Source organism: Ranitomeya variabilis, chromosome 1 (assembly GCF_051348905.1).
Source record: "Ranitomeya variabilis isolate aRanVar5 chromosome 1, aRanVar5.hap1, whole genome shotgun sequence".
Classification (NCBI taxonomy): Eukaryota; Metazoa; Chordata; class Amphibia; order Anura; family Dendrobatidae; genus Ranitomeya; species Ranitomeya variabilis.
Window position 1 is genome coordinate 298,751,387 of NC_135232.1, and position 25,473 is coordinate 298,776,859.

At 40.1% G+C, this 25,473-nt stretch overlaps 1 protein-coding gene across 1 annotated transcript in view; it reads left to right on the plus strand.

Moving 5' to 3' along the window:
• The first annotated feature begins 2,095 nt into the window (after nt 1-2,095).
• LHFPL7 (LHFPL tetraspan subfamily member 7) overlaps nt 2,096-25,473 on the plus strand; it is a 42,434-nt gene continuing 19,056 nt past the window's right edge. Inside the window, 2 exon segments of the mRNA XM_077280871.1 lie at nt 2,096-2,305; nt 3,638-3,776. Coding sequence (XP_077136986.1) covers nt 2,096-2,305; nt 3,638-3,776 — 349 coding nt within the window.

Here is a 25,473-nt window from a genome sequence, read left to right on the forward strand (position 1 = left end):
AACTGCTGCTGCAATCACAATGGGTCACACAGACAGCACACATCACAGAATTAGATCGCAGGAGACATAGGAGATGCAGCAGGATTGCACTGGCCACCAATGATTTCTCTTTCTCTGACAGGAATGCAGGTGCTATACAACCACTCTGCACACCATATCTGAGGAAAAGATGGCATGCAGTGCAGCGAACACTATTTTAAATCCACCCTTTTGGCACCAATTGGTCAGTAACTATTGTTAATCAGCAAAAGTGACGTCACAATCACCCCATCCATTGTGGCTGCTGTGATTGGTGGGTCTGAAATAGCACCAATCACAGCAGGTCACGTTGATTTTTTTATCTATTTTGTCATATCGCTGTGATTAGCTAATCAGAATTGATTGGCCAATCACAGCGATCGCCAATGTCCATGTGCAGGGATGGTCTGCTGTCAGAGACAGCGGACATCTTAACTCGGTCACCACGCGATGCAGGGCTATGACTGGAAAAAGCGGCGCTGTACATGTATAGAGCATGTGATGAAGGGGTTAAAACATACAATGCTGAATGCTGAGCTCTGTATAACCCCGCCCACATCACTAATTGGCATATTTCTGTGTACGCTGTGCATATGCAGAAAGCTGCCAATCAGCGTGGAGAGCATGGTTAGACTAATTTACTACAGGCCAACTAGTCGTATAATAATAATGTCCTACTAATAAAACAATGATTTCATCCAAACTACACCAAGCAGCCTAGTAAGTGATGCATTGCTGGAATCAGGGTCCCTGCTCCTACATAATGCTGATCTGAGATTAATTGTCAAAAACCTGTTGACAGATTTCCTTTAATGAGTTCCATCATTCAGAATCTTGAGCAGCGCTAAGTATAGAAAGCATTGTATGAAGCCTTCTATGTTGCAATGGAATTCCAATATTAATTTTCAAACATAAAACGTGAAAAGTGAATTAAAAGCATGCTATAAAATAACTGACATTAAGGCCATGTGCACACGTTCAGGATTGTTAGCGTTTTTTTCGCGTTTTTTTCGCTATAAAAACGTGATAAAAACGCGAAAAAAACGCTAACATATGCCTCCTATTATTTACAAGGTATTCCGCATTTTTTGTGCAAATGTTGCGATTTTTTCCGCGAAAAAATCGCATAGCGGAAAAAAAAGCAACATGTTCATTAAAAATGCGGAATTGCGGGGATTCCGCACACCTAGGGGTCCATTGATCTGCTTACTTCCCGCACGGGGCTGTGCCCACGATGCGGGAAGTAAGCAGATTATGTGCGGTTGGTACCCAGGGTGGAGGAGAGGAAACTCTCCTCCACGCACTGGGCACCATATAATTGGTAAAAAAATAAGAAATAAAATAAAAAACAGTCCTATACTCACCCTCGATGTCCGGCGCTGTGTTCCCGCCTCTGTGCTGCACGCTGGCTGGTTCCTGTAGCTGGTGTGCGCTGAAGGACCTCGCCGAATGACGTCACTGTCCTGTGATTGGTCGTGAGCGGTCATGTGACCGCTCACGTGACCGGACCGTGACGTCACGGAAGGTCCTGTGCGCACACGCCAGCTAGAGAAAGAGGAACGGACGCCGCTGAGGAGATGTCTGGGTGAGTATAAGCATTTTTTTATTTTTTTTATTATTTTTAAACATTCTATCTTTTACTATAGATGCTGCATAAGCTGCATCTATAGTAAAAAGTTGGTCACACTTGTCAAACGCTATGTTTGACAAGTGTGACCAACCTGTCAGTCAGTTTTCCAAGCGATGCTACAGATCGCTTGGAAAACTTTAGCATTCTGCAAGCTAATTACGCTTGCAGAATGCTAAAAAAACGCGAAAAAAACGGAAAAAAAACGCAAAAAAAAAAATGCGGATTTCTTGCAGAAAATTTCAGGTTTTCTTCAGGAATTTTCTGCAAGAAATCCGCAACGTGTGCACATACCCTAAATAACCTTCAAGGAAACCTTGTAAGCAAATGTTAGTAACGTTCCTGGGCTAAAGTAAATGTACGTCAGTCATAATCTGATAAAGGCACCTTCTCTTAAGAAAGGTCTCCGGTTGTGCAGATTTTAAGAAGCAGAATGATCCAGTTATCCTGATGGTGTAGTGTATGGGATCTCTCTGGGTGGCCTTGTCCTTCATCTTATCACTTATCTTAGGATTCAGCCTAATGTCTTCTGCATGGTTTAAGAATAATAACACTTCTTTTGGCGTGTTCGTCCACTGTGAAGGGAAAATCAGCAACGCATGTAATCAAACTTGCATAGCTTTCTGAACCTTAGAGGAAATTCCAGATACTTCTTGGAAAGTAAGCAGAGAACCATAATGTTTTATCAATATATTGCTATGTTTCGTTCCAACAAGCATCTGTAGGTATGGTAAAGCCATATGAAAAATTAGAATAGTGCCAGATTCTTCCCTCTGAAATGGTATAATACATACAGCGTATATGAGTATTGTGTACTCCTGAGGTTGCTCGTGCCTCTGGGGTTATGATTATGAGCGCGTAGTACTTTATTTGGGATAATCTCCCTATAAACTAGAACATATATTTAACCTACTTTGTGTAAAACAGATTAGATGATTTTAATTTACAAATATAAGATTGCGCTTACCACTTATCTTTTTACTGGTTTATTAATTCATGACTCTGAGGCATGCTATATTGTTCTGTGCACGATAAAAAGAGTAAATATAACTTTAGCCCATAAGAGTATTATATCAAGTAATGCAGGAGGATTGGTGATTTCATCATAATTTGACTGTATGTCTATTTTACGGTTTTGTTTTTTCCTCCCTTTATGCCAAGAGCCATAACTTTTTTTTTATTTTTCCATGAACATAACCATTTGAGGACTTGTTTTTTGCAGGACAAGTTGTACTTTTGAATGACACTATCCATATTATTATATCATGCGATGTACTGGAATGCAGGAAAAAAATTCCAAGTGTGGCGAAATAGCAAAAAAAAGCACAATTCCGCAATTTTCTATAATTATTATTTACAGCATTCATTTTAAGATAAAAATGACCTTGCAATATGATTCTCCAGGTCAGTACGATTATGCAGATAACAAACATACATAGTTTTTGTTTTATTCAAGTGGTGTAAAAAAATTCTGACATAAACAAATAAATAAATCTATCCATGGGATATTGTCAAGAGGAAGATGAGAGACACCAGACCCAACAATGCAGATGAGCTGAAGGCTGCTATTAAAGCAACCTGGGCTTCCATAACACCTCAGGAGTTCCAAAGGCTGATCGCCTCCATGCCACGCCGCATTGATGCAGTAATTGATGCAAAAGGAGCTCCGACCAAGTATTGAGTGCATTTATTGAACATAGATTTCAGTAGACCAACATTTTGGATTTAAAAAAAAATTTTCAAGCTGTTGTTATAAAGTATTATAATTTACTGAGATAATGACTTTTGGGTATTCATTGGCTGTAAGCCATAATCATCAACATTAACAGATAGAAACCCTTGAAATAGATCACTATGTTTGTAATGACTGTATATATGAGTTTCACTTTCTGCATTGAAGAACTGAAATAAATTAACTTTTTGATGATATTCCAATTTAGTGAGAAGCACCTGTAGAACACACATTCTGTAATTTGTTTCTTTTACCTCTAGATTTCAGCAGTGATACTATTTGCTGGTTGACTCCTGTTAAGCTTTGGAGCTTTACTTGTCCTTTCATGGACTGTTATTCCAGCTGGTCTATGTCAGAGAAGGGTCTGCACGCTGGACAGACATACACAGATCATTGCAGGTACAAAACCAATCATTTCATAAGATAAAGCATCTGCAGATGTTCCCTTACTTATTTCCTGTCATGTCCTGATTCAGATATGTACAGCGCAAGATGGTCAACATGAAAATAAAACATACATATTGTACATTTGTCAGATGCTTCAACAGTAGTGTTGAGCATTCCGATACCGCAAGTATCGGGTATCGGCCGATACTTGCGGTATCGGAATTCCGATACCGGGATTCCGATACTTGCCGCGTATCGGATACCGGAATCGGAAGTTCAAAGATTCAAAATGCAGAAATTCAGCCAATGAGAATGATTCCAAGTGTGGGCACATCCTGTTTAGCATGGAGGGCATGAAACTACTGGCAAGGCTGTGATTGGCTGCTGAAATGATGTCATGCTGCAGTTTAAAAGTCGCTGGTGCCATTTTGCGATCACTCTGCTGTGAATTCAGTTAGTGACAGGACGCTGTTTGCTGACTGAGGGACAGTTTAGAGATAGCGATTTGCTTCTTTGTGCTTTCCAAAGGCTAATTTAGCAACCGCTGTGTTCACCTACTAGTCACCTTGCTTTTGCCTTGTAGCGCTGTTTTCACAGCGATCTGCAAGGTCTGTGTGTGTGTGTGTGTGTGAGTGCAGCCCACTCTCTAGTCTGAGTGCAGCCACATAGGCCATCCATAGCTGGTTGTATTCAGTTCAGGGAGGGTGGTTCATTGCCTCATACTGTTCTTTTTTTTTTTTTTTTTTTTCAAGTAGTGTAGTCTGCTGCTAATTTATTCAAAAAAATCCTATTAGTGTCTTTCCACCCGTCTCCAGCTAATTTGTGGAAAAACACTACATAGGATAAAGTAGAGGAGGGTTTTTGGGCCTTGCAGCGCCGTTTACGGCTGTCTGCACGGTCTCTGTGTGACTGCAGCTCGCCCTGTAGTCTGTGAGCAGCCATAGCCTGGTTGTCTCCAGCTCAGGGTTGTTCACTGCGTCATACCGCCAAATCAATTTTAATTTTTTTTCAAGTAGTGTAGTCTGCTGCTAATTTATTTAAAAAAATCCTATTAGTGTCTTTCCACCCGTCTCCAGCTAATTTGTGGAAAAACACTACATAGGATAAAGTAGAGGAGGGTTTTTGGGCCTTGCAGCGCCGTTTACGGCTGTCTGCACGGTCTCCGTGTGATTGCAGCTCGCCCTGTAGTCTGTGAGCAGCCATAGCCTGGTTGTCTCCAGCTCAGGGTTGTTCACTGCGTCATACCGCCAAATCAATTTTAATTTTTTTTCAAGTAGTGTAGTCTGCTGCTAATTTATTTAAAAAAATCCTATTAGTGTCTTTCCACCCGTCTCCAGCTAATTTGTGGAAAAACACTACATAGGATAAAGTAGAGGAGGGTTTTTGGGCCTTGCAGCGCCGTTTACGGCTGTCTGCACGGTCTCCGTGTGATTGCAGCTCGCCCTGTAGTCTGTGAGCAGCCATAGCCTGGTTGTCTCCAGCTCAGGGTTGTTCACTGCGTCATACCGCCAAATTAATTTTAATTTTTTTTCAAGTAGTGTAGTCTGCTGCTAATTTATTTAAAAAAATCCTATTAGTGTCTTTCCACCCGTCTCCAGCTAATTTGTGGAAAAACACTACATAGGATAAAGTAGAGGAGGGTTTTTGGGCCTTGCAGCGCCGTTTACGGCTGTCTGCACGGTCTCCGTGTGATTGCAGCTCGCCCTGTAGTCTGTGAGCAGCCATAGCCTGGTTGTCTCTAGCTCAGGGTTGTTCACTGCGTCATACCGCCAAATCAATTTTCTTTTTTTTTCAAGTAGTGTAGGTTGCTGCTAATTTATTTAAAAAAATCCTATTAGTGTCTTTCCACCCGTCTCCAGCTAACTTGTGGAAAAACACTACATAGGATAAAGTAGAGGAGGGTTTTTGGGCCTTGCAGCGCCGTTTACGTCTGTCTGCACGGTCTCCGTGTGACTGCAGCTCTATCTGTTGTCAGTTCAGCCCCCAAAAAAGAAATAAATAATAAAGTTCACCAAACACACCAGTTACACCACTTTACATTTGTGTAGGCCACATTAGCTCATATTAAAGTCTAGTCCACACTTTAGAAAATTAGTGTTTCTTATACCTGTTAGGAGGAGTTGCTCAGGAATAAGCACACAAATCCGTTAGTACTTTTCTGCTTATCTTTATCAGTCAACCAAGATGAAGAAGGCAGTGAGTAAGGCACGTGGGCGTGGGCGTGGGCGCGGAGCAGGGAGGGGACGTGGGGATTCTGTGCCTGCTGCGGGCACCGGTGACTCATCAGCACCCACTTTCACCAGGCAACAGTCGTTCATGCGCAGCTTTGTGTCAGAGCGCCGTACACCGCTGCTGCGTCAAGAACAAATTGAAGCTGTTGTCGGATGGATGGCAGCTAATGCATCAACTTCCATTAGTGCCACATCCTCTCAGACACAGAGCACTGGAGAGCAGCCATCTGTCTCTTCACCACCTGCCAAATTGCCCAGGCAGACAGAGAGCCCAGGACAGGAGCCGTCTCTACTTCTGTTCTCTGAATCTCTTGGCTTGGAAACAGGGGGCCAGCCAAGCAGCATTGGAGAAATGGAAGAAGAGGCAGGGTGCAGTGATGCCCAACAGCTTTTTCTGTCTTCCTCTGAAGAGGCGGGTGGGCCAGTGGCTCCGGTCACCACATCGCAGGCCGCATCAGCTGATGATGACACTCAGGTGCCACTTACTGGTGCGTGCTCTGCTGCTGAGACTACCCAGGAGGAGCAGTTGGGGGCAGAGGGTAGTGTAGATGATGAGGTCCTCGACCCATCTTGGCGTGAGGGACAGGAAGGTGGTGGGAGCAGCTCTGAGGAAGAGATTCCCCGTACGGCCCAAAGAGGGAGAGGGAGGGGGAAGACTGCGGATCCTGCAGCCTCCGCTTTGGCACCCGTTAGGAGCATGTCTCTTCCAAAAGCCAAAAAGGGCGCTCCCAAGACTTGCAGTGCCTGGTCCTTTTTTGACACAGTTGCAGATGACATTTGCTATGTCAGATGCAACGTGTGTCATCAAAAAGTCAAAAGAGGGGAAAATGTCAGCAACCTCAATACCTCCAACATGTGGAAACATGTGCGCAACAGGCACCCGGCGGAGTTAGAAAAACACACTGAAGAGGTAGGCCAACCAACAGCGGCAGCTACCACCTCTTCAGCTCGTGTTGCCTCTTCCTCTAGCTCACACGCAGCTGGTTCGGCTTCCTCCCAGGATCGCCGTGGAAGAACCTCTGGCCCTGTTGTCCAGAGACCCGCTGTAATTCCACCCGCAGCACCACTTTCCCAGTCATCCACACACTCCCAGCCCAGTCTACAGCCATCGGTAGTACAGGCATGGGAGAAAAGGCGGCCTTTCTCGTCAAACCACCCACGAGCACAGGCTCTGACTGCAGGCATTGCCAAACTTCTGTCACTGGAAATGCTGTCATTCAGGCTGGTGGAGACTGACAGCTTCCGTGACTTGATGTTATTGGCAGTCCCACAGTACAATGTGCCCAGCCGCTTTTACTTCAGCAGGCAAGCCGTCCCTGCCCTGCACAAGCATGTGGAGGGACACATAAAACACGCGCTACTGAACGCCGTCAGTAGCAAGGTCCACCTCACCACCGATGCGTGGACCAGTCAACATGGACAGGGGCGATACCTTTCCCTCACTGCCCATTGGGTTAATGTCGTTGAGCCGGGTACAGACCGTGCGAGTGGCGCAGGACGTGTCCTGCCCACTCCAAGGATTGCAGGAATCCATTCTGTACGCATTGACTCCTCCTCTTACACCAGTTCCTCAGAATCATCGCTGCAGGAGCCGTCACAGTCCACCTCCACATGGACCCGTGATGAACGTGTACCTGTTACGACCGACATGAGCACAGCCGTGGCCAAACGTCAACAGGCCGTGTTGAAATTAATTTTTTTGGGGAATCGTAGCCACACAGCGCAGGAGCTCTGGAATGCCATCAAGCAGGAGAGCGATGTGTGGTTTGTGCCAGCGAATCTCCAGCCAGGCATGGTAGTGTGTGATAATGGCCGAAATCTGGTGGCAGCTCTGGGCCTCGGCAACCTCACTCACATCCCATGTCTGGCACATGTGCTCAATTTGGTCGTGCAGAGCTTTTTGAGGGACTATCCGGATCTTGATGCACTGCTGCACAAGGTCCGCCTAGAGTGTGCTCACTTGCGGCGTTCCAGCACGGCAAAAGCGCGCATTGCGGCTCTGCAGCGCCGACACCGCCTGCCGGAACATCGCATCATATGTGACCTACCTACCAGGTGGAATTCCACGTTACATATGTTGGAGCGGTTGTGTGAGCAGCAGCAAGCTGTAATGGAGTACCAGCTGCTTCAGGCGCAAAAAAGTCGCAGTCAGCGCCGTACAGACTTCACAACCACAGAGTGGGCCACTATGAATGACGTCTGCCAGGTTTTGCGTCCCTTTGATTATTCCACGCGGATGGCGAGTGCAGATGATGCACTAGTCAGCATGACTGTCCCCCTTATCTGCCTGCTTGAAAAATCACTGCAAGCGCTAAGGGATGATGTTGTGGAAGAGGTGGAGGATGAGGATTCACCATTTCCATCATCTTCTGGACAGTCAGCGCCACGTGGTTCCTCACAAACGCGTAGGCAGGGGACAGTTTGTGAGGAGGATGAGGAGGAGTCAATGGAGGAGGAAGACGTCCGTCCAGAGGAGGGAGTTACCGAATTGTCCAGTACTCAGTGTGTACAGCGAGGGTGGGGTGATGACGAGCGGGCAGAGATCACGCCTCCAGCAGGGGACAGCGTTTCTTGGGCAGTTGGCAGTCTGCAGCACATGGTGGATTACATGCTGCAGTGCCTGAGAAACGACCGCCGCATCGCCCACATTCTCAACATGTCTGATTATTGGGTGTTCACCCTCCTCGATCCTCGCTACCGGGACAACGTAGAAAGCCTCATCACACCGTTGAACCGGGAGCGAAAAATGCGGGAGTACCAAGACACACTGGTCAATTCCATCATCTTCTCCATTCCAACTGAGAGAAGTGCTGCTAGTGCATTCCAAAGCAGCTCAGTGCGTCCAGGCAGTGGTGGAGGCTCTGCACAAAGAGGGAGCAGAAGCAGTGCCTCTGCCCAAGGCAAGACCAGTATGGCCCAACTGTGGCACAGTTTTCTGTGCCCCCCACAAAAGTCTACACCATCACAGACGGCTCCAGTCAGCAGGAGGCAACAGTTCCGTCAGATGGTGACAGACTACATGTCTTGCCCTCTTGCTGTACTCCCAGACGGCTCTTCCCCTTTCAAGTTTTGGGTCTCAAAGCTGGATACATGGCCAGAGCTAAGCCAGTATGCATTGGAGGTGCTGTCTTGCCCTGCGGCCAGTGTATTATCGGAACGTGTCTTTAGTGCTGCAGGTGGTGTACTAACTGACCGTCGCATGCGACTATCCTCCGATAACGTTGACCGGCTTACTTTCCTGAAAATGAACAAGGCCTGGATCTCGCAGGAATTTGCCACTCCTCCTCCTGATTAAATAATTAGGTCACTGTATACGTTATCCAGGTCTCCTGTTGTGTTCATCTTTCTACCACCTGAACTTAAATTCCTGGGCTCCAACACCGCCAGTTGAGGCTCAGAAGTGCCGTCTGCACAGTCAAAACATACGACCCAGTGTTATTGGGTTTCAGTAACGTCAGCTGATCCCCAGCTGTGTAGCCGGCAATGTGTCATGCGACCGCCACGCTGACACAACAACTGAAATGTAAGGGAATCTGTCCCCCCCCCCCCAAGGCGTTTGTTACTGAAAGAGCCTCCTTGTGCAGCAGTAATGCTGCACAAGGAAAAGGTAGCTATTTTTGTTTAGCACCTTGCACACGCAGAACTTAACACTTATAAAATGTGTCCACTGATACCGTAACACCGTCCCGGAGGTGGGACTTTCCTTCGTAATGTGACGCAGCACAGCCGTCATTCCTACCCCCCCGGCGCCGCGCACCCGCTCCTCAGCGTTGTTTGATTCTGTCCCGGAGCCTGCGCTGTTATGTTATCCCGTGGCCAGGCACACTTAGCGCTGCCTGTCTTCTGGCATCATTTGGTGTCAGGATGGCTGCGCCTGTGCGGCCGCGCTGGCAGAGAGCCCGCCTCGCAGTGTCTTCTGATTTAATCCCACTGGGGGCCTGGGATCCATGGACATGCGCAGTGCATATCTGAACCTCCACCTCTCACTTATCTCCCTATGGCTTCTTCAGACTGTTCGGTGTCAGCTGGTCCCTAATAGCATGCCACGGCCGTGACACCGCACAGTCTTAAGAAGCCGTAGGGAGGGGAGTGAGAGGCGAGGATATGCACTGCGCATGTCCATGGATCCCAGGCCCGCGGTGGGATTAAATCAGAAGACACTGCGAGGCGGGCTCTCTGCCAGCGCGGCCGCACAGGCGCAGCCATCCTGACACCAAATGATGCCAGAAGACGGGAAGCGCTAAGTGTGCCTGGCCACGGGATAACATAACAGCGCAGGCTCCGGGACAGAATCAAACATCGCTGAGGAGCCAGTGCGCGTCGCCGGGGGGGGTAGGAATGACGGCTGTGCTGCGTCACATTACGAAGGAAAGTCCCACCTCCAGGACGGTTTTACGGTTGCAGGGGACACATTTTATAAGTGTTTAGTTCTGTGTTTGCAAGGAGCATGATGAAAAGAGCCACCTTTTCCTTTTGCATCTTTTGTGCTGCACAAGCTGGCTCTTTCAGCTACAAACGCCTTGGGGGGGGGGTTAAAGGTTCCCTTTCGACTTTCTCAGGCTTCGGCCTACATTGTGTTCCTCTGCTTTTCCACCTGTCCCTGGGCTCCAACACCGCCAGTTGCCGTCCAGAAGTGCTGTACGCACAGTCAACAGTCCCTCCTCTGTTATTGGGGTTCAGTAACGTCAGCTGTTCCCCTGCTGTGTGTGTGGCAATCCCTCCTCCAACCTCCTCCAACCTCCTCCTCCTCCACCTGTCCCTGGGCTCCAACACCGCCAGTTGCCGTCCAGAAGTGCTGTACGCACAGTCAACAGTCCCTCCTCTGTTATTGGGGTTCAGTAACGTCAGCTGTTCCCCTGCTGTGTGTGTGGCAATCCCTCCTACCTCCTCCAACCTCCTCCAACCTCCTCCTCCTCCACCTGTCCCTGGGCTCCAACACCGCCAGTTGCCGTCCAGAAGTGCTGTACGCACAGTCAACAGTCCCTCCTCTGTTATTGGGGTTCAGTAACGTCAGCTGTTCCCCTGCTGTGTGTGTGGCAATCCCTCCTACCTCCTCCAACCTCCTCCAACCTCCTCCTCCTCCACCTGTCCCTGGGCTCCAACACCGCCAGTTGCCGTCCAGAAGTGCTGTACGCACAGTCAACAGTCCCTCCTCTGTTATTGGGGTTCAGTAACGTCAGCTGTTCCCCTGCTGTGTGTGTGGCAATCCCTCCTCCAACCTCCTCCAACCTCCTCCTCCTCCACCTGTCCCTGGGCTCCAACACCGCCAGTTGCCGTCCAGAAGTGCTGTACGCACAGTCAACAGTCCCTCCTCTGTTATTGGGGTTCAGTAACGTCAGCTGTTCCCCTGCTGTGTGTGTGGCAATCCCTCCTACCTCCTCCAACCTCCTCCAACCTCCTCCTCCTCCACCTGTCCCTGGGCTCCAACACCGCCAGTTGCCGTCCAGAAGTGCTGTACGCACAGTCAACAGTCCCTCCTCTGTTATTGGGGTTCAGTAACGTCAGCTGTTCCCCTGCTGTGTGTGTGGCAATCCCTCCTACCTCCTCCAACCTCCTCCAACCTCCTCCTCCTCCACCTGTCCCTGGGCTCCAACACCGCCAGTTGCCGTCCAGAAGTGCTGTACGCACAGTAGTAGTAGAGCATTCATATTACTCATCAAACTCAATTTGACAGGTGGACACGCCCCTATCAAAGTGTATCAAAGTGTGTAACCCCTCCCCTCCTCCCTGTCTTCTAACAGCAGCTGTGTGGCAGCTCCCCCTCCCTTTTTATATAGTTTAATATTATCACTGTATTTGATACGGTGGATATTATCCCCGTAATTGTTTTATATTAGATGTTTATATGATATATTAAGATTAGTCATGTTTGATAATCCTGTGATAGGGAGTGTGCGGGTGTGTTTCTACAGTATTATTCTGTTGTGAGCTTGAAGTCTGGGCACTATAACTGCTAACAGCTGCTAAGATTTTCTGTGGTGCAGATACAAGCACTCAACTTGCTAGCAGCTGTTAAAATGTATCTGTACTGACCACTAACTAGATGTCAGGTTGTGTGATATAGTTTAATTTGTTAATACAGCGAATATTATCCCAGTAATTGTTTTATATTAGATGTTTATATAATATATTAAGATTAGTCTTGTTTGATAAGCCAGTGTTCTGACATTTTCATAAACCTATAGCCCCAATAATATTTATTTGGACTGCAGATAATTAATTAAAAACGCATAAAACGTGTTAAATAGAGATTACACCAAAATCAAAGCGAATCAAAATGTATTAAATTGATTACTGATACGCTTCCAACAAGTTGATAATAATATCAAAAGTGTATAAAATCGCATAAAGCGTGTTAAATAGACACTACGCCAAAGGCATAGCGAATCAAAAAGTATTAAATTGATTACTGATACGCGCCCAACAAGTTGATAATAATATCAAAAGTGTATAAAATCGCATAAAGCGTGTTAAATAGACACTACACCAAAATCATAGCGAATCAAAAATAATATCAAAAGTGTATAAAAGCGCATAAAGCGTGTTAAATAGACATTACACCAAAATCACAGCGAATCAAAATGTATTAAATTGATTACTGATACGCGGCCAACAACTTGATAATAATATCAAAAGTGTATAAAACCGCATAAAGCGTGTTAAATAGACACTACACCAAAATCATAGCGAATCAAAATGTATTAAATTGATTACTGATACGCTTCCAACAAGCTGACAATAATATCAAAAGCGTATAAAACCGCATAAAGCGTGTTAAATAGACACTACACCAAAATCATAGCGAATCAAAATGTATTAAATTGATTACTGATACGCTTCCAACAAGCTGACAATAATATCAAAAGCGTATAAAAAACGCATAAAGCGTGTTAAATAGACACTACAGCAAAATCATAGCGAATCAAAAATAATATCAAAAGTGTATAAAACCGCATAAAGCGTGTTAAATAGACATTACACCAAAATCATAGCGAATCAAAATGTATTAAATTGATTACTGATACGCTTCCAACAAGTTGATAATAATATCAAAAGTGTATAAAATCGCATAAAGCGTGTTAAATAGACACTACGCCAAAATCATAGCGAATCAAAATGTATTAAATTGATTACTGATACGCTTCCAACAAGTTGATAATAATATCAAAAGTGTATAAAAACGCATAAAGCGTGTTAAATAGACACTACACCAAAATCATAGCGAATCAAAAATAATATCAAAAGTGTATAAAAACGCATAAAGCGTGTTAAATAGACACTACACCAAAATCATAGCGAATCAAAAATAATATCAAAAGTGTATAAAAACGCATAAAGCGTGTTAAATAGACACTACACCAAAATCATAGCGAATCAAAAATAATATCAAAAGTGTATAAAACCGCATAAAGCGTGTTAAATAGACATTACACCAAAATCATAGCGAATCAAAATGTATTAAATTGATTACTGATACGCTTCCAACAAGTTGGCGCAAGCAGAGGCTGGCTAAAAATAGTTTACTGTGTGAAGTAAGGCATGGTAGAATTCTCACTAGCTGACCAAACACAGAATTTGCTAGCAGCTGTCGTCCTTGAACGCCCTCTAAGAATTTAAACAATTAGTTAGACCAGTGAAGACAAGTGCAGTTTTGATTAAATTGATTACTGATACGCTTCCAACAAGTTGATAATAATATCAAAAGTGTATAAAAACGCATAAAGCGTGTTAAATAGACACTACACCAAAATCATAGCGAATCAAAAATAATATCAAAAGTGTATAAAATCGCATAAAGCGTGTTAAATAGACACTACGCCAAAGGCATAGCGAATCAAAAAGTATTAAATTGATTACTGATACGCGCCCAACAAGTTGATAATAATATCAAAAGTGTATAAAATCGCATAAAGCGTGTTAAATAGACACTACACCAAAATCATAGCGAATCAAAAATAATATCAAAAGTGTATAAAAGCGCATAAAGCGTGTTAAATAGACATTACACCAAAATCACAGCGAATCAAAATGTATTAAATTGATTACTGATACGCGGCCAACAACTTGATAATAATATCAAAAGTGTATAAAACCGCATAAAGCGTGTTAAATAGACACTACACCAAAATCATAGCGAATCAAAATGTATTAAATTGATTACTGATACGCTTCCAACAAGCTGACAATAATATCAAAAGCGTATAAAACCGCATAAAGCGTGTTAAATAGACACTACACCAAAATCATAGCGAATCAAAATGTATTAAATTGATTACTGATACGCTTCCAACAAGCTGACAATAATATCAAAAGCGTATAAAAAACGCATAAAGCGTGTTAAATAGACACTACAGCAAAATCATAGCGAATCAAAAATAATATCAAAAGTGTATAAAACCGCATAAAGCGTGTTAAATAGACATTACACCAAAATCATAGCGAATCAAAATGTATTAAATTGATTACTGATACGCTTCCAACAAGTTGATAATAATATCAAAAGTGCATAAAATCGCATAAAGCGTGTTAAATAGACACTACGCCAAAATCATAGCGAATCAAAATGTATTAAATTGATTACTGATACTCTTCCAACAAGTTGATAATAATATCAAAAGTGTATAAAAACGCATAAAGCGTGTTAAATAGACACTACACCAAAATCATAGCGAATCAAAAATAATATCAAAAGTGTATAAAAACGCATAAAGCGTGTTAAATAGACACTACACCAAAATCATAGCGAATCAAAAATAATATCAAAAGTGTATAAAAACGCATAAAGCGTGTTAAATAGACACTACACCAAAATCATAGCGAATCAAAAATAATATCAAAAGTGTATAAAACCGCATAAAGCGTGTTAAATAGACATTACACCAAAATCATAGCGAATCAAAATGTATTAAATTGATTACTGATACGCTTCCAACAAGTTGGCGCAAGCAGAGGCTGGCTAAAAATAGTTTACTGTGTGAAGTAAGGCATGGTAGAATTCTCACTAGCTGACCAAACACAGAATTTGCTAGCAGCTGTCGTCCTTGAACGCCCTCTAAGAATTTAAACAATTAGTTAGACCAGTGAAGACAAGTGCAGTTTTGATTAAATTGATTACTGATACGCTTCCAACAAGTTGATAATAATATCAAAAGTGTATAAAAACGCATAAAGCGTGTTAAATAGACACTACACCAAAATCATAGCGAATCAAAAATAATATCAAAAGTGTATAAAATCGCATAAAGCGTGTTAAATAGACACTACGCCAAAATCATAGCGAATCAAAAAGTATTAAATTGATTACTGATACGCGTCCAACAAGTTGATAATAATATCAAAAGTGTATAAAATCGCATAAAAGCGTGTTAAATAGACACTACACCAAAATCATAGCGAATCAAAATGTATTAAATTGATTACTGATACGCTCCCAACAAGTTGATAATAATATCAAAAGTGTATAAAATCGCATAAAGCGTGTTAAATAGACATTACACCAAAATCAAAGCGAATCAAAAATAATATCAAAAGTGTATAAAAACGCATAAAGCGTGTTAAATAGACACTACACCAAAATCATAGCGAATCAAAAATAATATCAAAAGTGTATAAAATCGCATAAAGCGTGTTAAATAGACACTACGCCAAAATCATAGCGAATCAAAAAGTATTAAATTGATTACTGATACGCGTCCAACAAGTTGATAATAATATCAAAAGTGTATAAAATCGCATAAAAGCGTGTTAAATAGACACTACACCAAAATCATAGCGAATCAAAATGTATTAAATTGATTACTGATACGCTTCCAACAAGTTGATAATAATATCAAAAGTGTATAAAATTGCATAAAGCGTGTTAAATAGACACTACACCAAAATCATAGCGAATCAAAATGTATTAAATTGATTACTGATACGCTCCCAACAAGTTGATAATAATATCAAAAGTGTATAAAATCGCATAAAGCGTGTTAAATAGACATTACACCAAAATCAAAGCGAATCAAAATGTATTAAATTGATTACTGATACGCTTCCAACAAGTTGATAATAATATCAAAAGTGTATAAAAACGCATAAAGCGTGTTAAATAGACACTACACCAAAATCATAACGAATCAAAAATAATATCAAAAGTGTATAAAACCGCATAAAGCGTGTTAAATAGACATTACACCAAAATCATAGCGAATCAAAATGTATTAAATTGATTACTGATACGCGTCCAACAAGTTGATAATAATATCAAAAGTGTATAAAATCACATAAAAGCGTGTTAAATAGACACTACACCAAAATCATAGCGAATCAAAATGTATTAAATTGATTACTGATACGCTTCCAACAAGTTGATAATAATATCAAAAGTGTATAAAATTGCATAAAGCGTGTTAAATAGACACTACACCAAAATCATAGCGAATCAAAATGTATTAAATTGATTACTGATACGCTCCCAACAAGTTGATAATAATATCAAAAGTGTATAAAATCGCATAAAGCGTGTTAAATAGACATTACACCAAAATCAAAGCGAATCAAAATGTATTAAATTGATTACTGATACGCTTCCAACAAGTTGATAATAATATCAAAAGTGTATAAAAACGCATAAAGCGTGTTAAATAGACACTACACCAAAATCATAGCGAATCAAAAATAATATCAAAAGTGTATAAAACCGCATAAAGCGTGTTAAATAGACATTACACCAAAATCATAGCGAATCAAAATGTATTAAATTGATTACTGATACGCTTCCAACAAGTTGATAATAATATCAAAAGTGTACCAACAATATTTATTTTCTTTTTATTGACATCGGTTATCGTAGTGCCTGCGAATCTGCACACAATCATTTTGAATCCCTGTTTTGCTGACCTTAAACATTTTGTATAGCAGATGTGTTTCTCCTGATTTTTCTAGCGCAGCTCGCTGAGCGTTACCACAGCACTCACTTCTCTTTGCTGCTTCTGAATGTACACTATTCTCACCCATAGACAGCTTTCCTTTAAAAAATAAAAATAAAAATACGCGTATTATTGAATATAATGTTTTACATATGTTACAGTATTTTATTTTTCCTGGTGTTACTTTAATAATAATGATAATAATAATAATAATAATCATACACCGCAAAATTGTGTCAATATTGGACGACTATGAAATTCGCCATAAAAATCTTCTTGGTTAACCAAGACATGTAAGAAACAAATGTGTGACTTTTAGCACCGCCACAGACACGTATATTATTCCATCTTTCTTTAATTCAACATTATTTTATCACATATTAATTTCACAGATGTCTGTGCCGGCTATTTGCACACAACCATTTGAATCCCTGTTTTGCTGACCTTAAACATTTTGTATAACAGATGTGTTTCTCCTGATTTTTCTAGCGCAGCTCGCTGAGCGTTACCACTGCACTCATTTCTCTTTGCTGCTTCTGAATGTACACTATTCCCAACCATGGACAGTTTTCCTTTAAAAAATATGCGTATTATTGAATATAATGTTTTACATATGTTACAGTATTTTATTTTATTAATAGTTACTTTTAACTATTCTTTTAGAGTGTCTAGTAGATTTATATTCTTTGCCTGATATATTTCTACACAAAGCTTCAAACTATTTTGTAATTTATAATGTATCACAGTAGTTTCATACGAAGTTACATCTTAGGCCCCATTCAGACTATTGTAATATCTGTAGCTTAAAATAGAGCCAAATAGCTACTTTCAAATCCGGACATACAACACTGATTTTAATGGGGTCTAAGGGGGTTCTATCAAGGTTTCCACATAATAGTTATGGAAAGAATAATGCTACAGAATTGGACGCTCCAGTTATAAAACAAAAATGATGAAAATTATCCATGATGTTAATGTGAAAAAGGCTTATGCAGTGGGTTTATGGATCTCTACAATAAACACCATGTGTAGAAATTTGGTTCTAGAACTTGTTGGATTAGTGAATATAATAACGTTTGTCATATTTTATAACATGCAGCTAATGATTCTTGCTTTCAACTTGTATGTAACTGGGTTAAAATAAAGAATAATGACCTAGCTGATTTGGGTGATATTGTAAAACCATTTATTGTTTCTACTACTTGGCAATTGTTACATTCAGTTATTTTTATTTATTTATTTATTTTTATTTTTATTTATTTATTTATTTATTTTTCCATGGAATTTGTTAGTCATTACAATTATTTTTTGCTCCCAAGATAGGCTATTAGAGCCACCAAGCTACATAAATGTGCAGGCTCCTGAATATTACAATTACAAAACATTCAAAGTTTGTTTCTCCACTTTTTTGCAGATAATAAATCTTAATTTCTTTATAATCTGACTTTTAGTTATAGTCTGTCGCAGTTCTTTGGTGCTCTATGTATACCGTAAATTTTGCTTCCTTTCAGTGAATAATATAAGACAGATTATTTTTATTCAATAAACATCTAACTTATGTATACTTTTAAAGCTTTGTTACATTTCTAGCCAGTCTACACCAAGCTGTGTAACATAAATACATGCGGTCTTGTAGTGATTTAATATAGTGCACCAAACATGATATGGTTTTTGGTTTCTCTGAACTGACGCAAACAAAACATATAAGGTAGTACGGCACAAGACGTGAGCGTGCCCGCAGCTCAATCTTTATAGAAATAATACTTCTGCACTCATGGCCGCTTCTCCTCTACCTTTGCCTCCTGAACTCATCATACACTGTGAAATAATGCAAAAATCCAGCTTTGTGCTGTATGTGTTGTGTGTGTTTGTTGTGTGTGTGTTGCATGTGTTGTGTGTGGTGTATGTGTTGTGTGTGTTTGTTGTGTGTGTGTTGCGTGTGTTGTGCGTGTTCTGTATATTGTGTGTGTGTATGTTTGTTGTGGGTGTTTGTTGTGTGTGTGTTGCATGTGTTGTGTGTGCTGTATGTGTTGTGTGTGTTTGTTGTGTGTGTGTATGTTTGTTGTGTGTGCTGTATGTGTTGTGTGTGTTTGTTGTGTGTGTGTTGCATGTGATGTGTGTGTTGCATGTGTTGTGTGTGTTCTGTATGTTGTGTGTGTGTGTGTGTATGTTTGTTGTTTGTGTTGTATGCGTTGTGTGTGTTCTGCATGTTATGTGTGCGTGTGTTCTGTGTGTTTGTTGTGCGTGTGTTCTGTGTGTTGTGTGCTGGATTTTTGCATTATTTCACAGTGTATGATGAGTTCAGGAGGCAAAGGTAGAGGAGAAGCGGCCATGAGTGCAGAAGTATTATTTCTATAAAGATTGAGCTGCGGGCACGCTCACGTCTTGTGCCGTACTACCTTATATGTTTTGTTTGCGTCAGTTCAGAGAAACCAAAAACCATATCATGTTTGGTGCACTATATTAAATCACTACAAGACCGCATGTATTTATGTTACACAGCTTGGTGTAGACTGGCTAGAAATGTAACAAAGCTTTAAAAGTATACATAAGTTAGATGTTTATTGAATAAAAATAATCTGTCTTATATTATTCACTGAAAGGAAGCAAAATTTACGGTATACATAGAGCGCCAAAGAACTGCGACAGACTATAACTAAAAGTCAGATTATAAAGAAATTAAGATTTATTATCTGCAAAAAAGTGGAGAAACAAACTTTGAATGTTTTGTAATTGTAATATTCAGGAGCCTGCACATTTATGTAGCTTGGTGGCTCTAATAGCCTATCTTGGGAGCAAAAAATAATTGTAATGACTAACAAATTCCATGGAAAAATAAATAAATAAATAAATAAAAATAAAAATAAATAAATAAATAAAAATAACTGAATGTAACAATTGCCAAGTAGTAGAAACAATAAATGGTTTTACAATATCACCCAAATCAGCTAGGTCATTATTCTTTATTTTAACCCAGTTACATACAAGTTGAAAGCAAGAATCATTAGCTGCATGTTATAAAATATGACAAACGTTATTATATTCACTAATCCAACAAGTTCTAGAACCAAATTTCTACACATGGTGTTTATTGTAGAGATCCATAAACCCACTGCATAAGCCTTTTTCACATTAACATCATGGATAATTTTCATCATTTTTGTTTTATAACTGGAGCGTCCAATTCTGTAGCATTATTCTTTCCATAACTATTATGTGGAAACCTTGATAGAACCCCCTTAGACCCCATTAAAATCAGTGTTGTATGTCCGGATTTGAAAGTAGCTATTTGGCTCTATTTTAAGCTACAGATATTACAATAGTCTGAATGGGGCCTAAGATGTAACTTCGTATGAAACTACTGTGATACATTATAAATTACAAAATAGTTTGAAGCTTTGTGTAGAAATATATCAGGCAAAGAATATAAATCTACTAGACACTCTAAAAGAATAGTTAAAAGTAACTATTAATAAAATAAAATACTGTAACATATGTAAAACATTATATTCAATAATACGCATATTTTTTAAAGGAAAACTGTCCATGGTTGGGAATAGTGTACATTCAGAAGCAGCAAAGAGAAATGAGTGCAGTGGTAACGCTCAGCGAGCTGCGCTAGAAAAATCAGGAGAAACACATCTGTTATACAAAATGTTTAAGGTCAGCAAAACAGGGATTCAAATGGTTGTGTGCAAATAGCCGGCACAGACATCTGTGAAATTAATATGTGATAAAATAATGTTGAATTAAAGAAAGATGGAATAATATACGTGTCTGTGGCGGTGCTAAAAGTCACACATTTGTTTCTTACATGTCTTGGTTAACCAAGAAGATTTTTATGGCGAATTTCATAGTCGTCCAATATTGACACAATTTTGCGGTGTATGATTATTATTATTATTATCATTATTATTAAAGTAACACCAGGAAAAATAAAATACTGTAACATATGTAAAACATTATATTCAATAATACGCGTATTTTTATTATTTTTTTTTAAAGGAAAGCTGTCTATGGGTGAGAATAGTGTACATTCAGAAGCAGCAAAGAGAAGTGAGTGCTGTGGTAACGCTCAGCGAGCTGCGCTAGAAAAATCAGGAGAAACACATCTGCTATACAAAATGTTTAAGGTCAGCAAAACAGGGATTCAAAATGATTGTGTGCAGATTCGCAGGCACTACGATAACCGATGTCAATAAAAAGAAAATAAATATTGTTGGTACACTTTTGATATTATTATCAACTTGTTGGAAGCGTATCAGTAATCAATTTAATACATTTTGATTCGCTATGATTTTGGTGTAATGTCTATTTAACACGCTTTATGCGGTTTTATACACTTTTGATATTATTTTTGATTCGCTATGATTTTGGTGTAGTGTCTATTTAACACGCTTTATGCGTTTTTATACACTTTTGATATTATTATCAACTTGTTGGAAGCGTATCAGTAATCAATTTAATACATTTTGATTCGCTTTGATTTTGGTGTAATGTCTATTTAACACGCTTTATGCGATTTTATACACTTTTGATATTATTATCAACTTGTTGGGAGCGTATCAGTAATCAATTTAATACATTTTGATTCGCTATGATTTTGGTGTAGTGTCTATTTAACACGCTTTATGCAATTTTATACACTTTTGATATTATTATCAACTTGTTGGAAGCGTATCAGTAATCAATTTAATACATTTTGATTCGCTATGATTTTGGTGTAGTGTCTATTTAACACGCTTTTATGCGATTTTATACACTTTTGATATTATTATCAACTTGTTGGACGCGTATCAGTAATCAATTTAATACTTTTTGATTCGCTATGATTTTGGCGTAGTGTCTATTTAACACGCTTTATGCGATTTTATACACTTTTGATATTATTTTTGATTCGCTATGATTTTGGTGTAGTGTCTATTTAACACGCTTTATGCGTTTTTATACACTTTTGATATTATTTTTGATTCGCTTTGATTTTGGTGTAATGTCTATTTAACACGCTTTATGCGATTTTATACACTTTTGATATTATTATCAACTTGTTGGGAGCGTATCAGTAATCAATTTAATACATTTTGATTCGCTTTGATTTTGGTGTAATGTCTATTTAACACGCTTTATGCGATTTTATACACTTTTGATATTATTATCAACTTGTTGGGAGCGTATCAGTAATCAATTTAATACATTTTGATTCGCTATGATTTTGGTGTAGTGTCTATTTAACACGCTTTATGCAATTTTATACACTTTTGATATTATTATCAACTTGTTGGAAGCGTATCAGTAATCAATTTAATACATTTTGATTCGCTATGATTTTGGTGTAGTGTCTATTTAACACGCTTTTATGCGATTTTTTACACTTTTGATATTATTATCAACTTGTTGGACGCGTATCAGTAATCAATTTAATACTTTTTGATTCGCTATGATTTTGGCGTAGTGTCTATTTAACACGCTTTATGCGATTTTATACACTTTTGATATTATTTTTGATTCGCTATGATTTTGGTGTAGTGTCTATTTAACACGCTTTATGCGTTTTTATACACTTTTGATATTATTATCAACTTGTTGGGAGCGTATCAGTAATCAATTTAATACATTTTGATTCGCTATGATTTTGGTGTAGTGTCTATTTAACACGCTTTATGCAATTTTATACACTTTTGATATTATTATCAACTTGTTGGAAGCGTATCAGTAATCAATTTAATACATTTTGATTCGCTATGATTTTGGTGTTGTGTCTATTTAACACGCTTTTATGCGATTTTATACACTTTTGATATTATTATCAACTTGTTGGACGCGTATCAGTAATCAATTTAATACTTTTTGATTCGCTATGATTTTGGCGTAGTGTCTATTTAACACGCTTTATGCGATTTTATACACTTTTGATATTATTTTTGATTCGCTATGATTTTGGTGTAGTGTCTATTTAACACGCTTTATGCGTTTTTATACACTTTTGATATTATTTTTGATTCGCTATGATTTTGGTGTAGTGTCTATTTAACACGCTTTATGCGTTTTTATACACTTTTGATATTATTATCAACTTGTTGGAAGCGTATCAGTAATCAATTTAATACATTTTGATTCGCTATGATTTTGGCGTAGTGTCTATTTAACACGCTTTATGCGATTTTATACACTTTTGATATTATTATCAACTTGTTGGAAGCGTATCAGTAATCAATTTAATACATTTTGATTCGCTATGATTTTGGTGTAATGTCTATTTAACACGCTTTATGCGGTTTTATACACTTTTGATATTATTTTTGATTCGCTATGATTTTGCTGTAGTGTCTATTTAACACGCTTTATGCGTTTTTTATACGCTTTTGATATTATTGTCAGCTTGTTGGAAGTGTATCAGTAATCAATTTAATACATTTTGATTCGCTATGATTTTGGTGTAGTGTCTATTTAACACGCTTTATGCGGTTTTATACGCTTTTGATATTATTGTCAGCTTGTTGGAAGCGTATCAGTAATCAATTTAATACATTTTGATTCGCTATGATTTTGGTGTAGTGTCTATTTAACACGCTTTATGCGGTTTTATACACTTTTGATATTATTATCAAGTTGTTGGCCGCGTATCAGTAATCAATTTAATACATTTTGATTCGCTGTGATTTTGGTGTAATGTCTATTTAACACGCTTTATGCGCTTTTATACACTTTTGATATTATTTTTGATTCGCTATGATTTTGGTGTAGTGTCTATTTAACACGCTTTATGCGATTTTATACACTTTTGATATTATTATCAACTTGTTGGGCGCGTATCAGTAATCAATTTAATACTTTTTGATTCGCTATGCCTTTGGCGTAGTGTCTATTTAACACGCTTTATGCGATTTTATACACTTTTGATATTATTATCAACTTGTTGGAAGCGTATCAGTAATCAATTTAATACATTTTGATTCGCTTTGATTTTGGTGTAATCTCTATTTAACACGTTTTATGCGTTTTTAATTAATTATCTGCAGTCCAAATAAATATTATTGGGGCTATAGGTTTATGAAAATGTCAGAACACTGGCTTATCAAACAAGACTAATCTTAATATATTATATAAACATCTAATATAAAACAATTACTGGGATAATATTCGCTGTATTAACAAATTAAACTATATCACACAACCTGACATCTAGTTAGTGGTCAGTACAGATACATTTTAACAGCTGCTAGCAAGTTGAGTGCTTGTATCTGCACCACAGAAAATCTTAGCAGCTGTTAGCAGTTATAGTGCCCAGACTTCAAGCTCACAACAGAATAATACTGTAGAAACACACCCGCACACTCCCTATCACAGGATTATCAAACATGACTAATCTTAATATATCATATAAACATCTAATATAAAACAATTACGGGGATAATATCCACCGTATCAAATACAGTGATAATATTAAACTATATAAAAAGGGAGGGGGAGCTGCCACACAGCTGCTGTTAGAAGACAGGGAGGAGGGGAGGGGTTACACACTTTGATACACTTTGATAGGGGCGTGTCCACCTGTCAAATTGAGTTTGATGAGTAATATGAATGCTCTACTACTCACAGTCAACAGTCCCTCCTCTGTTATTGGGGTTCAGTAACGTCAGCTGTTCCCCTGCTGTGTGTGTGGCAATCCCTCCAACCTCCTCCAACCTCCTCCTCCTCCACCTGTCCCTGGGCTCCAACACCGCCAGTTGCCGTCCAGAAGTGCTGTACGCACAGTCAACAGTCCCTCCTCTGTTATTGGGGTTCAGTAACGTCAGCTGTTCCCCTGCTGTGTGTGTGGCAATCCCTCCTCCAACCTCCTCCAACCTCCTCCTCCTCCACCTGTCCCTGGGCTCCAACACCGCCAGTTGCCGTCCAGAAGTGCTGTACGCACAGTCAACAGTCCCTCCTCTGTTATTGGGGTTCAGTAACGTCAGCTGTTCCCCTGCTGTGTGTGTGGCAATCCCTCCTCCAACCTCCTCCAACCTCCTCCTCCTCCACCTGTCCCTGGGCTCCAACACCGCCAGTTGCCGTCCAGAAGTGCTGTACGCACAGTCAACAGTCCCTCCTCTGTTATTGGGGTTCAGTAACGTCAGCTGTTCCCCTGCTGTGTGTGTGGCAATCCCTCCTACCTCCTCCAACCTCCTCCTCCTCCACCTGTCCCTGGGCTCCAACACCGCCAGTTGCCGTCCAGAAGTGCTGTACGCACAGTCAACAGTCCCTCCTCTGTTATTGGGGTTCAGTAACGTCAGCTGTTCCCCTGCTGTGTGTGTGGCAATCCCTCCTACCTCCTCCAACCTCCTCCAACCTCCTCCTCCTCCACCTGTCCCTGGGCTCCAACACCGCCAGTTGCCGTCCAGAAGTGCTGTACGCACAGAGCCAAACACCTCGCAAATGTGTTAGTGGGGTTCAGCACCGCCAGCTGTTCCCCTGCTGTGTATACGGCAACGTGTACTGCGACCGCCACGCAGGCACAACAAGTTAAATTTAAGGGAACCTGTCCCCCCCCCAGGCGTTTGTTACTGAAGGAGCCACCTTGTGCAGCAG